Here is a 15,069-nt window from a genome sequence, read left to right as displayed (position 1 = left end):
TCAAGTTTTGCACTTCCCCTTTAAATTGCAATCGGATATTCCAAAAAAGCTGTTTGTTCGCCCTTTGAGGCAAAACAATGTTTTAATTTCAAGTTGTTTTTTGTGTCAACCTAGTTCCTACTTTCTAGAAGGCATTTCTTAATCCATCTCTAACAGTCAAAGAATATTTCATATAACTTGGCAAGTGTTATTGACATAAACCTTTCAATTTCTTTTTGTATATTGTTAGGGAAGTTCTATGTAGCAAAATATTTCAATTTTCAGATTAAAACATTTTTTGTCTATAAAGAGTATGCATTAAAAATATCAACAAAGTACCTCGGATTTAGCAGAACCTCGTACTTTTGAGACTCGAATTTTTGAGACCCTACTGTACATTTGATTGTATATTTGATCAGATGAGATACTAAAAGTTTGTAAACATTTATTATTACAACGTATCTTTAAAAAAATCATTAGAAGAATAACACTCGATTCATATGATAACAATATTATTATTAACCATGGAAGAAAAAGATAAGAGATTAGAGGTCCTGTGCTTATCCATACTCGGAAACATCAGTGTGCGTGTCAGCTGACATATTGTATTTATAAATGCGGTGTTGTGTTCATGGTTGCATGTGTAGCCGATACATGAATTAATGGCATGTTTCAGTTAGCTCGTGAGGAAGCATGTTGGGCTTAATAGGCCCGAGCTCTATTCTTTTGGAACTGATTAATTTCTCATTGAATAAGATTAGTCAACGGTCATTATAGAAGCATTCCTAGCGAACTTCGTTCTGAGCATAAGTAACTGAGATGAAATGTAATTTGACTAAAAAAAAACAGTAGCGAGAAGTACAAGTATTTTTGCATTTTTTACTGTTTGAAAAGGAATGTAATTTAATTGATTTTGTAAAAAAAAGAGAAACAGCAAGTGTTTTTACGAAGATGTGGCTCTGAAGCTATTCTCCACCCAGAGAAGTTCACGCGCAGCAGAAAACGAAAGTTGAATGTATAGACTTAAAGAGAAAATTCAGCTCGCCTATTCTTTTTCTTCCATGTTTATGATAGTACAGAAAATTACAGCAAATCACTGTTTTTTATAATTTTCAAACATGAGTTACAATCTAACTTCAGTAATACTTAAAAAATATTTTTTACAATTGTAACACACAAAAGTATAGCAGTAGTTTATTTACAAACATATGAATTCATGACAAATAAATCATTTTACAATAAAAGCAACATTCATATTTAAAGTAATGGTAATTTACATAATTGAAAATATTATAAGGACTAATGAAAATTCAAACTTAAAAAATACTATTTTTTTTCTTGAAATAAATCTTTAGAGCACATGCATAATATTGTTTAAATAGTTATTAATACCCAAAGGAAAAAATCCATAAGTTGTGTTGAAAAATGGGGGAACAATATAAATATCATTAAATGCCAATACTCAAAAGTAATTTCTTATATCCGCGCCTAAGAGCAACCGTAAAACATCTAATCAAAGAAACAACAGTATCTGTTGCTCTGAGGCGACGATATAAGAAAACTTTGTCAGCTGAGTAACTTTGATCTGCATGCAATTCCATAAGAGACGTTGGTAGAAAATATGACTTACTAGTTCTACTTCATCTTATAAGTCAAAGAAATTAGATTTTTTTTGTTTTTCTTTTAACAATTTCTATTATTTTTTCATGAAAAATTTTTGTTTTATATAGTGTTAAGTGATATGCGTAAAAATGTTCGATGCGCTCTATTTTAATTGCATGCATAAAATTTATTCAGATACATTTTGATACCGTTAGCAGAATTTTACGTTTTTTTCTGTGTATAGTTGGCAAAAACGATGTAGAATAACAATGGAAATATTAGTCGTTTAATAATACATTTTCAAAATATCCTCAGAAGCTGAGTATATATTATAAATATATATGTACTAATGTTATAAAGAGAGAGAGAGAGAGAGGGCGGATTTCTGTGTGTTTTTATATGTTCGAGGTAATCTCCGGAACCCCTGCACCTATTTGAAAAATTCTTTCACTATATGAAAGATGCTTTCTTACTGAGTGACGTAGGCTATAATTCGAAAATATCCGATAATTAATTAATCGGATCTTTTTTAATTCCGATTTAGGCCCAAATTTCATTAATTCTCGAATATGGGAGTGAAAAATAACTTGCACATATTAGTATTATACATCGTTGAAAAGAGTAAAATTTTCCGCGTTCTAAATAATTTGTTTCAATGCTCTAACTTAATTCCGGCGAGAGTAATTTGCGTTTTTAGCTCGAACTTTTTTAGGCTTAGCTGAAATTTAGGCACTACTTTCTTCATTAAATATATCATTAAAAAGTGAAGGAATTGTCCCACAGTTTTCTTTCTGACACCATTGGAAAAAGCGACATTTTTTACTCCAGATCTCTCTCGACCTGTGGTTGAAAAACTTAGCTTCTATCTTCAAAGGAAAAAAAAGTTACAAGCGCTTTTAAATCAATTTCGAAAAATGTCATTTTGATTCAGGTTGTAACTATTTTATTTTCGCGTTTCCACGGTTACCTCTTTTGAATACATTGTTTCTTTCCTTATTTTGCATTTAATTTCTTAAACTTATTTTATTTCGTGTTTCCATCGTTACGCTTTTAAAGTGCATCTTTCGCATTTTAATTTCTTAAAAGTATTTTAATATCCGTCGTCATTGTTTGGAAGGGGGATTTTGCATGGTGTTTTTTTTTCTTTTATTTAAGCCTGATTGTTGAATATATGTCACGTGACACAATTTTTATTCTCAAGGTAAACCGGGCAAAGCCGGGCAACGCAGCTCTTAATATATAAAGATTTGAAAGCTACTGTTAATGTGATTTTATACTTTTTTGTTTTTTTAGCGAAGCATTTATTATTGCCAAAGAAAAAACTTACGCTTTACTCGCAAAAGTGCAGGGTTCCGGTAGCGTGGTCACTTGGCGCTGAGCAGTTCAGCCTAGGATTATTGTTTCAAAGCAACAGTAAATGTAATTCATTGTTTTGGCGATTTGTTTTGAAAGAAATGAAACTTTTGTTTTGTTTTTATCCGAGTGAAATGTACGGCATATTCTTTTTTTTTTCTGACGATGATTTTTGAATGTTCCACTGGATGTTTTTTTTTTCGTTAGACGGATGGATTGCGATGGCGTTGTTGCTGGGCGAGTTTGGCGATAAACAATAGAGTTGCGGAATTATTTTTTCACTTGAAAGATATTATTTGAAATATTATAGATGTCTTTATTTGTTTATTTGGCGAAAGATTTTAAATTGCAGTAAAAACAGCTTCACTCGCTAAATAGAATTTTAAAACAACTGTAAATCTAATTTAATGATTTGACGAAAAGTTTTAAATTCCAAAGAAACTTTAATAGTTTTTTTTTGAAAAGGTGTGTACGCATTTTATACAAAGAAAAATGATAATTTCACATCAGAGGGGGAGGGGGCGTCGATTTTTTTTTATTCCACGGACTTCCATTAAATTTTTAGCACGGGCATCGCTGTGCAAGTACTTCTAATATATATATATATATATATATATATATATATATATATATATATATATATATATATATATATATATATATATATATATATATATATATATATATATATATATATATATATATATATATATATATATATATATATATATATATATATATATATGCAATGCCAGTATTGTTGTCGTCTACGCAAAACTAAAATTTACGTGATGGTTAGCTATGCGCTTCGTTTTTAAGTATTGAAATGACATTTATGATTGCATACAAATTATATCATATCAAAAACTTATGGTATTGATTGTCCTTAAATTTATTTTCAAGAAACTTTAAGAAAAAAAATCATATATTTTGAACATTTTGAAACGATGCATTAATAATTTGTTTTTTCTTTATAAAATTCTGCTTAGCCATAGAAAATGCAGCGAGATCAAAAAGAAAAAAAAATCTCTTTCTAAAAATAAATCTCTATATTATAACTTCATATAAAAGAAATTTTAAATTAATTTTGTCTACAGCTAGTGTGTCTAAACGTTAGCAGCAAAAATATGAAGTTATTCCATACAGCAACTTTAACATAAGCGCACTTCTTGCAAAATATAGAGTACTAATGGTAAAAGTTGTTCAGCATCATCAAAAAAAAAAAAAAAAAAAAAAAACCTTCTAAAAATAGGTTAATATTTCTGAGAGAAAAAAAAGTCTTTTATACCCTTTTGGTAGCAGTTTTGTGTTCAGAAAAGCGAACCTTAGAGCTCAAGTAGGTAAAAGCATTTTGTTTCTTTGTTAAAGTATTTGAAAAATGACACGTAAAACGTGAAAGTTTTTATATTGCCTCCTTAAACGTACTCTTACGTCCTGGAACGTTTTAGTTTTAGCGCTTTGCTAAATTCTCGCCTAGTGTCATTTATATGTAGCTTCTGTACTTAACTTCCCTGAACGTAGTTTTTCATATATTTTTAGCGTAGAAGATTTTGGAGGAGTGTAGAACATTGAATTGCCATCAGTATTCCTTTTTTTTTACTTGCTAATGCTTCCTTATAACTTTTTGAAATAAAATTTTTCATAGAACGGAAAATTTCTTCTCCTTTAGTGCTTTTAAAATTATAAATGACTTAGTAATTCTTAGAAAAACACAAATTATAAATTTTGAATAAATTTACATTGCAGTCTTTGTGTATGAAATTAAATAGTTTTGCCAAATTAAGCTTAATAAACGTAAACAATGCGTGTCCATTTTTATTTTTTTCCATTTGGTTACTCTTATTTATTTTTAAATCAAAATTTATATATCTCTTGTTCAATCATAAACTTAAGTTGTTTACAAATCTTTTATTAGCTAACATTGAAACATATTTTAGAAGTGATTTCAATATATGGAGTACCTGTCGAACACTATGCTCCCAAGATGACACACAAGCTACAATTTTGAAATTGTATTATAAAAGGAGTTAAATTTTACCGTATAAAAGAAATAGCACTTGATATGTATAATATATAAGTGTGAAATTATGCCAAATACAATTAACAGGAAAGATATGAAAATTATCAAAGTTTAACTGTTGTCACCTTTGGCTCACTTACCTTAGAAAAAAATTCTGAAAATTAATTACTAACATATTGTTCATGAAAAATATTCAGAAAACGTAATTAGTATACATAATTATTTGTTAAAAATTTACTGTTCTTCCATCTGGATATGTATTCATACGAAAATACTTGTTCTTTTTTATCTTTATTTTTACAAGACTACGCCATACCAATAGAACTCTAACAAAAAATCCAGTTTCCAACAGAAGCGCAAATCTTGCATTTCCGATTTAATTTATTCGGAGTAATGTAACGTAAAACAAAATGAGAGGAAATGCTCTATTGAAAATGCATGCAGTTCTTGTAATTCGAATGCAAAGTATTAAAAATAATTTAGAGTTACATTTAACAAAATAATATTAGGAATTTACTAGTACGGTTACGTGTACGTTCTAAATTGCTTTGTTCAATCAAAAATTTCAACAGAATATTTTGTCCATTTTGTCCATCACTTTATATATATATATATATATATATATATATATATATATTATAGACTTTCATTTGAGCATAGAAAGTCAAGAAATGAGTGGTCTACCTTTATATTTTACACCATCATCTCCCGTAAAGTCAACAGCTGATTTTGTCAGCAGAGAAAGTGTGGTCTTCGACAAACAACATCAAAATACAATGAAACACTTAAACGTTGAAATAAATATCACACTGTATATATATATTTCTATGTGTGTATATATATTTGTGTGTTTTTGCACAGGGGTACAGCTGCCTCAGAAGAAGGAGTATGCTAACTTGACTAAGAAAGAACACTCTTTTTTTTTTTCTAAGGCCCCCGAGAAAGGCGCTGTTAGTAACATTCATCTCCTTTTTTGCCATGGAAATTCGGAAATAACGCGTGATTTTTACGACGTGGGAAAAACAACTTTGAGCGAAAGAGTTTTAATTTTTTCAAACTTGAACGTTGATTTGCAGTTTGTCTGTTTTTTTTTTTTTTGTCGAAACTAGATATGAAATGAGATAGTTCTTATTTGTGCAAGGTGCGTCAAAAATTGAAAAAAAAAAAAAAAAAAGACTAAAAATTGATCTAAATAGTGATTTTTTTTAAAAAATCAGTTGCTGAATTTGAGATTGATTCCTCAACCAGTTTCGAAATTAAGTAAGTTATCGTGCTGATATTATAGTTGTAGATCAAAATTTAAAATATGTCTGTTAAATGTGGACCATTAATTAAAATAATGTTTTTAAGGACTGATATCTATTTAAAAAGAATATTTGCGTTTAAATATAATTTCATTTACAGACTTATTTTTGATCGGCCATTTTTAGCTAGATGATAGATGATGGCATGTCCATAAGTGTTCTGACCAATTGAGAATGATTGAATTATGACGTCAGGCTTGTCAATCAAACCGATGGATATCACTGAATGAAACTAGAAAATAACCTTGTATTCCTTAACTGACACGTCTATCACCATCGCTATTAATGTACATATCTAGCACCATTCCTTCTGAACGTTACCGAAGTTTATCCTCCTCACCCTCTCCCCCTCCCGAGGCAGCAAAATACGTAGCACGCACGCTTGCGCACCGCGTTCGGTTTTGAGGCATTATTGTTTTGTTCTGCGTGTGCACAAAAGAAACCCAAAAATTAGGTTTAATTTGATGCTGGAGAGAAAAACGGTTATAAGGCCAAAGGGATTCTTTTTCATGTTTACCAATAACATTCGTTCTTGATGCAAACTGGAACCGGAGCCGATGTCTTCGGTGGATCCGGTTCACCACGAAAGGCCACGTGGAGGAAGAAGAGAATTGTCTTTGTTTTACATGTCTCTCTTGCTATCAGGGGCGACTCGTCAACACGGGCGAACTTAGCAATCGCCTCATTCTGAACAAGTGAGACAGACGTCTTCAGATTCAACAAGAATCGGCATGCAGTTATTGCCAGCAGTCGCAGCTAAGACAGCATTCCGTTTTACATGGAACGCATTATATTTCAAGTATATCTGATGTTTTGCGTCTGAAGTGACACCTTTTAAAGTGATATTACTATTAGGGAATGAAATTTGAAACGAGCAATTATTTCATGCCAACTGAAACGAGTTTTTGACAATATTACTGATGTCTACTCTTTGGCTACTTTAATTAGTGTTAATAAACTAAAATACTCAATATAAGCTTCACAGAGATTTCCTGTAATTCAAATTTCTTGCGGGACTTTTTCTTTCTTTGTTTTATATATACCATAAAACAAATGACTACAATTAATTTCTAATTTTTTGTCATTTACAGGCCAAGTGTGCTAATGAAAATAAATCAGGTAAGATTCATAGCAATAATATTAAATTTAGAATTTTTAGTTTAAGGATTAAATTTATTCCCTTTTAAGGCAAATCAGGTATTAAAAATGTTTTACCTACTAACTTTTGTAACGCAATTTTAACTGTGCAGCCTAATTGACTATTTTGTATGACTGAATTGAATTTGAGTCAGTCGATTAATCAAAACTAAAAGAAAGAAAATGTCTGTGTTTAAGCATTTAGGACGCATGTAGTAAAATGCTCGATTTATGGATGATAGATATTGATTTGATGTATACCTCATTAAATAGCTAAAATAAAGTCATAAATGAACACAAATTTTAAATTTCGAAAATAATTAGATTATAGAAGTATAAAATGCTAAGATAGTTTTTGCAACCAAATGCATGTATGATAAAAAATGCAACGAAAAATAAACTAGTTCATGAAAAGTATGTTTTCATTTTGAAAGAAGTTCAGAGTGATAGAAGGAAAGACAATTTTATAAACTCAAAAATCTTAAGTTAACAGTTTACCTTAGAAGTTCATTGAAAACTTAGAATAATGTTTCTACAAATCAAAACTGCTTAAGAATGCTTTGAATTTGAAAATAAATGCGGATAAAGACCAATAATTAGAAGATAATGGTTGTGAATAATGCATGAAAAATGGTATATTAAATGCGTTCTCAACATTCTGTCGTTATTTTATGAATATTAATCGTATCACTTCGTGATACCGATAGATTTTGGAAATCAACGAATTGTCATTCCTGAGAAATTGAGAATCGAACATTTTTTGGAAAAAAAAGGCAATGCGTTCCATCTCCTGACAACTCGCGAAATCGTCTGACTGGCTGCATGAGCACGAAGAAGAAGATTTTGATTCCGGACTGACTTCGGACAGTCCCTTCAGTTGCGCATCTCGACAAAAAGCTTCCGTCCCTCCAGTGTCACATTGCTTACAGATCGAATGCGTGGTTCGCCAACCCGGGTGTGTGTGTGTGTCAGCAGTCCCCCTAGAGCCGCCCCTGTTCTGCCGGTGAATGCGAGTCTACGAAGTTTGTCGACGTCATCCGCACGTGATGGACTTCTCTCTAGAGGGTGCTGATCCGTACCGTGCCGACGCCGGCCGGGCCGCCGGAGTTGGATCCGTCGCCGCCCGGATTCCGGTCCGAGTCCGGGTGCGGCAGGGTGACGACGGTGGCCGAGCCGGAGCTGGAGACGGTGGTCGCGACGGCCGCGGCGTTGTTGCCGAGGCTCGGCCGGTGGTAGTGGCCGCCGTCCGGCGAGGTCCGGTTCTGGAGGCGCACCTGGACGTCGTTCAGTTCCTCCTCGTGGTCCGATGCCGCTGCCCCCCGATGCTGCTGTACCGGAAAAAGAATGGGAGAGGAGAGAAAGAATGCGTTAATATACTAGGGCATAATCAAATAACAAGTGAGCGAAGTGCGGCAAAGTAATGAGACTGATATTTACTTTTGCAATGTGTTGCAAATCTGCAGCTTGTGCAAACTATTTCTTTGAGTCTGAGCTACGTTGAGTCCAAGATATAGATCTTGTATAACTATAGTTGGGGCAAACCTAACCTGGCAACATTGTAAAGGCTACGAAGGTCCTGCTAACATCAATATTACGATGACAGGTTAGCCTTGCCCCGACTGTAGATACACAACTGCGTAGCTGCAGTAACTGGCCACCATTAAACGTTGAAATCTTGAAGTAATCCGACAAAAGCGATTCTAAAAATCTATGAGAATGCAACCACTGATTTTAAGTGGATTCTACGGAAAAAGGTTTTTTCGCGCCTGCTCTTTTCGGATGCTTGCTCGTCTATAAAGTTGATCTCAGTTGCTCATGGAATCGGTTTCATTTTTATATCTAGTTAATGCTACATCTATGATCCAAGCGGCACATTGATGCAATCACTTATTTGATTTGTGCTGATTTAGTGAAAACATGTTTAGGTCTATCGTTTCAGTTGTTGAATCTTGAAATATTGATCAGCATTATGCCATTTCTTTTTGTGTTAAGTTGGACGGGAATGCGGCTGCAAAACAATGCCCAACATAAAAAAAAAAGAGAAAGAAACCGTTACTATCCAAAGTTGTAAGATAACACTCCGAGAAAGTTTTTATTTCCGTAAGTCAAAAAAGGCTACATACGGAAGCCATTTTCAAACAACACAAGATTTCGAAAAGCTGTGGTAAGGGTATCGGAGAATATTCTAGAACAACTTTTCCAGGAATTAAAGCAGCATTGCAGAAGCGTTGGGTTTAGTGTGTTCAATCAGAAAGAAATACTTTGAAGGAAATCAAAATACAAAGGAAATGTACAAACGTATGTAACATTTTTTTTCACACCAATCTCATTACTTTTTGTCGCACATCGCATGGAAAAAAAAAAAAACTCTTAAGAAACTTTATATTGATGGTTTACCTCCCGTTTCGTAGACACTTAAAATTTCCTCCTTCCTCTAAATATATCAGAAGGTATAACTGAAACTGAAAAATAGGGAGGAAGGACATTTTGTGCCGGCGAAACGGCGGGGACACCAAATTGATGACTTGAACCAAAGAAAGCCTCCAAAACCTATATGATTTGAAATCTTCCAGCAGTCTATAATCTACGAATCTGTGTTTGCTTGGGTTTAATCACGGAATATATTTGTTAATTATTTTTAGCAATTAACTACATAATTATTATTACTCATACATATATTTTTCGTATTGATTAAAAAGCTTGTCTCACCAACCAACGCACTCAAGATGGAACAAATATAAGAAAAGTATTATAATAACATAGTTCAAGTCCGAAAGAAGTGTACCAATAGAAAGTGAGAGAGAAATATACTCCCTGGCACGTGTACAAGGGCACCGATTGGAAACGAGTCTTTCTCAAGTTGCCAAAAAGCTACCCCAGGCACAGGTAACCATCTGCACCACAATATAGCTTACAGTATTGCGTAGCTGGGTTCGAACACGGAGGATCTTCCAGCTGGCATCGAACCCGGGACTTTTCGTACAAGTCCGACCCTTTACTGGCCAGGTCAACACGACCACTATTAAAGAGATACTCCCTTCCGGTACTGCGTAATTGGGTACAGATCCGAGCAAGAAAACGGCTGTAGAGGGAAATCTTCAATGCTGTCCAGTTATACCAAAAGACCCTGCTACGGAGCAGGCTCTACTCCCGAAAAGGGGAACAATAAAAATAGTAAACCCTTTTGTAATCAGGAGATACGTTTTGAGAAGACCTGTAGTTTTATTGAATGTCAAGCGAGTTCTTTGCAATCTCATTGGTGATGGTTGGCTCTTATTGGTTTAGTTATGTTGACTAAAGTTAAGCAAGCATTTCCCGAGAAAGAGCAAAAAATAGCATTCTATCCAAACAGACAACACAATTATCTATGTGAATTTTGTCTAACTCAAATGCAGTATCCAAATTTTGAGCGCAATTATGCTACCATATTGGGCATTGCTGCTCAATACATGATGCAATTATGTAAACGATTAATAAAGGCTCAAAAAATTATATGCACACTAGATGATTAGAAATTGTTCCTCGTGCTTTAGAGTTTTACAGTCAACTCGATAACTCGAATTCCCAAGGGTGACGGATAAAACGTTCGAGTTATTGGTAGTTCGAATCACGGGAAGCTTCTATAACAGTTTCAAGAGTATGGGACCCAATGAAAACTTCGAGATAAAGAAATATTCGAGTTATAAGCTTCCAGTTCTCAGGATCCGACGCTTCGTTAAAAAATTATATATATTTTTTTTTGTAAAGATATAACAAGCTATTCATGTTTTCTCTTAACTGCGCATCATTTTTCAACCTTCACGTTACGATTTGCATACTTACAAATATTGTATATATATTGAGGATTTTGCCCACAACAAAATTAGCACATGCAATTAAAATACGTTCTGCCTCATTTTATTCAAGAATCATACATTAAAGTAAGCTTTAATTTTAGTTCATTTCAGAAGAATATTTTGAAAGAAATCTGATTTCATCTTATTAGTTAATTATAACCAGATCGTTATTGCTATTTTTAAAGAAAAACTCTAAAAGTAGTTGACAAAAAAAAAAAACAAAAAAAAACCCGCCTCTTAAATCAAAGTTTACTGACTGGTTTCAAAGCAGTTTGTCTCTTTCTAGCGATAAAGCAAAAGCGAGGAAAAGAAAAAAAAATCCAATAAAACGTAAAGGGATTATCGTCTTCCTTGGGAGGACTCTTAGATCCTGTTGGTGGAGCTCTTAAGGAAAGGCTGTTTTGACGTTTACGCCAAGTATACAAAAAAAAAAAAAAAAAAAAAAAAAAAAAAAAAAACCCTATTTTTAGTTCTTTAAAGGAAAAATAAAAGGTTATTCGTAACATCACCAATGTTCGCAAATGCAGATACAAAGCGTTTGAAGCACATTTTTGGAAGTTCTCAAAGCGATCATATTCTATTGCGCAAGTGACTGCATATTACTGCCTACGATCTAACACATCGTTTGAGCCTGGGAGGAGGGTGTCAGAGGGGGGAAAAGTCCCAGACCCCAAATCCAAAATGCAGAGGAGGGCAATTGATCTCCCCTGGATTTTAAAATCATAATGTAGTATGTGTTTGGCATGTTTTTTCCACAAAACAATACATTGAGTATAGACCTTTTGCCCCCCCCCCCCCCGGAAAACTTTGAAATGACATACCCGACTACAAAATCCGGATCTTTAAAAACATTTTTTTTTTGTAAATTAGCCAGAAGCTTAGAAACCAACAATCTAAATCACAGAACTAAATTATTGAGTAACCGCAATAAAGTATCTGTGCATAAGTGACGTCATGTGCGTGTATGCTTGACTTCAGATGCATCATGTCATGTTCTGCTGAAGGTGTATTTTAAACCAGAATGACGAGTAAATGTTACTTTATTTGCGTATCTATTTCAAAAAAGAATCATTTTAAAACAACTGCAGTGGTCAAAGAAATGATTTAAGAAATAACGACAGAATGTTCCTAAAAGTTTAAGATTTATTTGGAATAAGATTGATAGTATTTAAGTAAAACGAAGATCTAGTCTGATATTCAAAACGAGCCAAGTTGGTGACAAAATGCCGAGTTTCAATAGTTTTGTCAACTGATGAGATTTTACCCACCCATTTCCCCCTCCAACTACTGAAAAATGAATTGACAGCGATAGCATTTTAGCGAGTTTTATAAACTCGGTTCAATTAATTATTGTGGTACACTAAACTCCCTATTATCCGCGGAATAGGGGGGCACGGTAATTGCGGATAAGCGAATTCGTGGATAATCCGCAGATTAGGTAAAAACGATGCTGGTGTAGGTAAAGAGTACTTAAAAAGATCAATAACACTAGCATACATTTAAACTATAACTAAAGTGGTAACGGTGCATGTAAAAGCTAGAAGAGGATCGTTCATTATTGCAAACGGATTACACACATACATAAGCAAATCGCGCAAGCAGATTAACTGCAACAGATCCATCTAGGAATTCTTTGAAGATTGGTTCGGTCACTTGCGCACGTAAGTAGTTGTAGGTCTAAAAATCAGTAAGTAGGGTAGGTGTAAAAATCAGAATGTAAGGAAGTTGCAAATCAGGAAGTACTATCGATCTAAAAATCTGGCTTCAACTAGTCAGGTTTCGATCATCTTAAAAGGTTTCATGTCATTGGAAGGAAGGGGTTTGAAAACAATGCGCATTTCTCTAGGTTCAGTAAATCATCTGAAGAATTATTTATTTATTTTTTTATGTGTGAAAGACCGTGAATAATCTGCCCCACGGATAAACCGCCAGCGGATTATCGGGAGTTCACTGTAGTGAGATTATTATCACAAAACAAAAACATGAGAGAAAACGAGAAGTGTGCAGACAACGCACTGAAATTTTATAGCAGAGTTGTTGTACTGCACAACTTTGAAACTTTTACATTTAATGTAAGCCACATACACGCGTAATTAAGTTTTTTCCATAATATGTGAACTGTAAAAAAAAAATATATATATATTTTTTATCATATGCTTTATTTTGGGACAAATCAATTCTTTCCTGAAAATTTTCATGTTTATTTTTTATATAAAGTTAAAACTCCCCATTTTTGGTAGAATTTACATTAATATTTTCTGCTTCAATACTGCTAAGTAATATAAAATGTATTCACGAAAATTTCTTAATTCAAATAACCAATTTCAAATAAAAGTTCAATACTTTTGAGGCTAAGAGGTTTTTTTTTCTCTAAGCATCTAGAAAATGTACTGTGACGAAAGAATGAACAAAAGCTCAGTACTATTATTTCCCGTGCATTAAGTATTCAAGATTTAAACTTTCATTACTGATTTTAATATTAGAAAGAAAGAGAAAAACCTTTGTGACTCTCATTTTAATTCTAAAGTAGTAAGGCAGGGATGGAATCTTGAAAGTGGGTTAAGATAGTTTGATATATCTGATTTTGAAATTCTTAATTTCGAAAAGTATTATTATATGGGATGAAATCTTCAAGGTTAGCAAGGAAAATTGTAATAATTTTATGGATGAGTTTTGTTTCCATGTATGCTGCAAATAATATCCGAGATTTGAGACCGGGTAACGCTCTGACGTCATCAAAAATGAAACTCGCACCATAGCCTACGATAAGCCATTATTTCATTGCTGGAGTGCCTAAAATTCAGTAATTTTATTTTTAATGGGATAGTAGTTTTTGCCAACGTTTTACAAGCAGAGAAGTACGTGGTTCTGATAAGATTGAATTAGGTCCAATGTGAGAGCTGTTTTTCTGGTCAGAAATTGAGAAGAGGTCAATAGGCGTTAAGTTTTCAGCTGAAGGCAGTACGACAAAACAAGATGCATGTTTTATTCTACTAAGCGTTTTGTATAGCTGCAGCAATAAAAATTTTAAAGGCGTGAAATTCACCCCTAAATATTAAGTTATTGGGATACTAGGAGGTACAAAACATGTTTTTATTTTAAATTTTAAGAACAAAAATTTAAGTTTTGATTGAAAACTCATTTTTTTTTATTGTATCGATATTTTAGTGTGCAACATATTTTGTATTTTAAATTTAAATAACAAAAATTTAATTTATGATTAAAAACTTAAAATTTCTTGCTTTAGAAGCAGAAACAAATTAAAAGTCGACGTTTCTATAGACATTTTTCTAACAATGCTATTTATAGTGTTAAACCATCCGTCGCGATCAAAATGAGGATTTATCTAATCACCAAAGTACGAGGAGTCATCTAATTATCTTATATTTTAAAAACGGCTTATTAAGCGATTATGCGTTTGGCCGACTACAAATTCAAGGTTGAAATTCACAAATTCAGGATAATAGATTCAGTATGGCGAATGTTAAATCTTGAAGCTTATGTTTTCTCAACATTTTGAATTTTAGAATAGATACTAATACAATATTACAATATTGTAACGATTATCATGAATTAGGCATAATAAATGACTTCGTTCGTAAAAATTTTAGGTTACGTATTCTCTTCCGTTCACTCGAAGGACTTGATTGTGAGGGATTGAGGGATGGTTCACTCCCGTCGATAAAAATTTTCTGAAAAATTCCAAAACACTTCAACTTTAATTAATTTTCATAGTGTAAAATCATATTTATTCGGACTTTTATCATTATTTAATTTTTTAAAATTAAAATTTAAAATAAAAGAACCCATTGCATCCTTTAATATTTCAATAACCCAA

The 15,069-nt window shown here is 32.9% G+C and overlaps 1 protein-coding gene across 1 annotated transcript in view; it reads right to left on the bottom strand.

Moving 5' to 3' along the window:
- Positions 1-8,453: 8,453 nt before the first annotated feature.
- The window catches only part of LOC129226875 (potassium voltage-gated channel protein Shal-like), a 141,295-nt gene continuing 134,679 nt past the window's right edge, over positions 8,454-15,069 (bottom strand). Inside the window, exon 4 of the mRNA XM_054861504.1 lies at positions 8,454-8,720. Coding sequence (XP_054717479.1) covers positions 8,454-8,720 — 267 coding nt within the window. The remainder of the gene's footprint in view (positions 8,721-15,069) is intronic.

This window comes from Uloborus diversus, chromosome 7 (assembly GCF_026930045.1).
Source record: "Uloborus diversus isolate 005 chromosome 7, Udiv.v.3.1, whole genome shotgun sequence".
Classification (NCBI taxonomy): Eukaryota; Metazoa; Arthropoda; class Arachnida; order Araneae; family Uloboridae; genus Uloborus; species Uloborus diversus.
The sequence above is the reverse complement of the archived record's forward strand: the minus strand, read 5'-3'. Positions and strand labels throughout refer to the sequence as shown.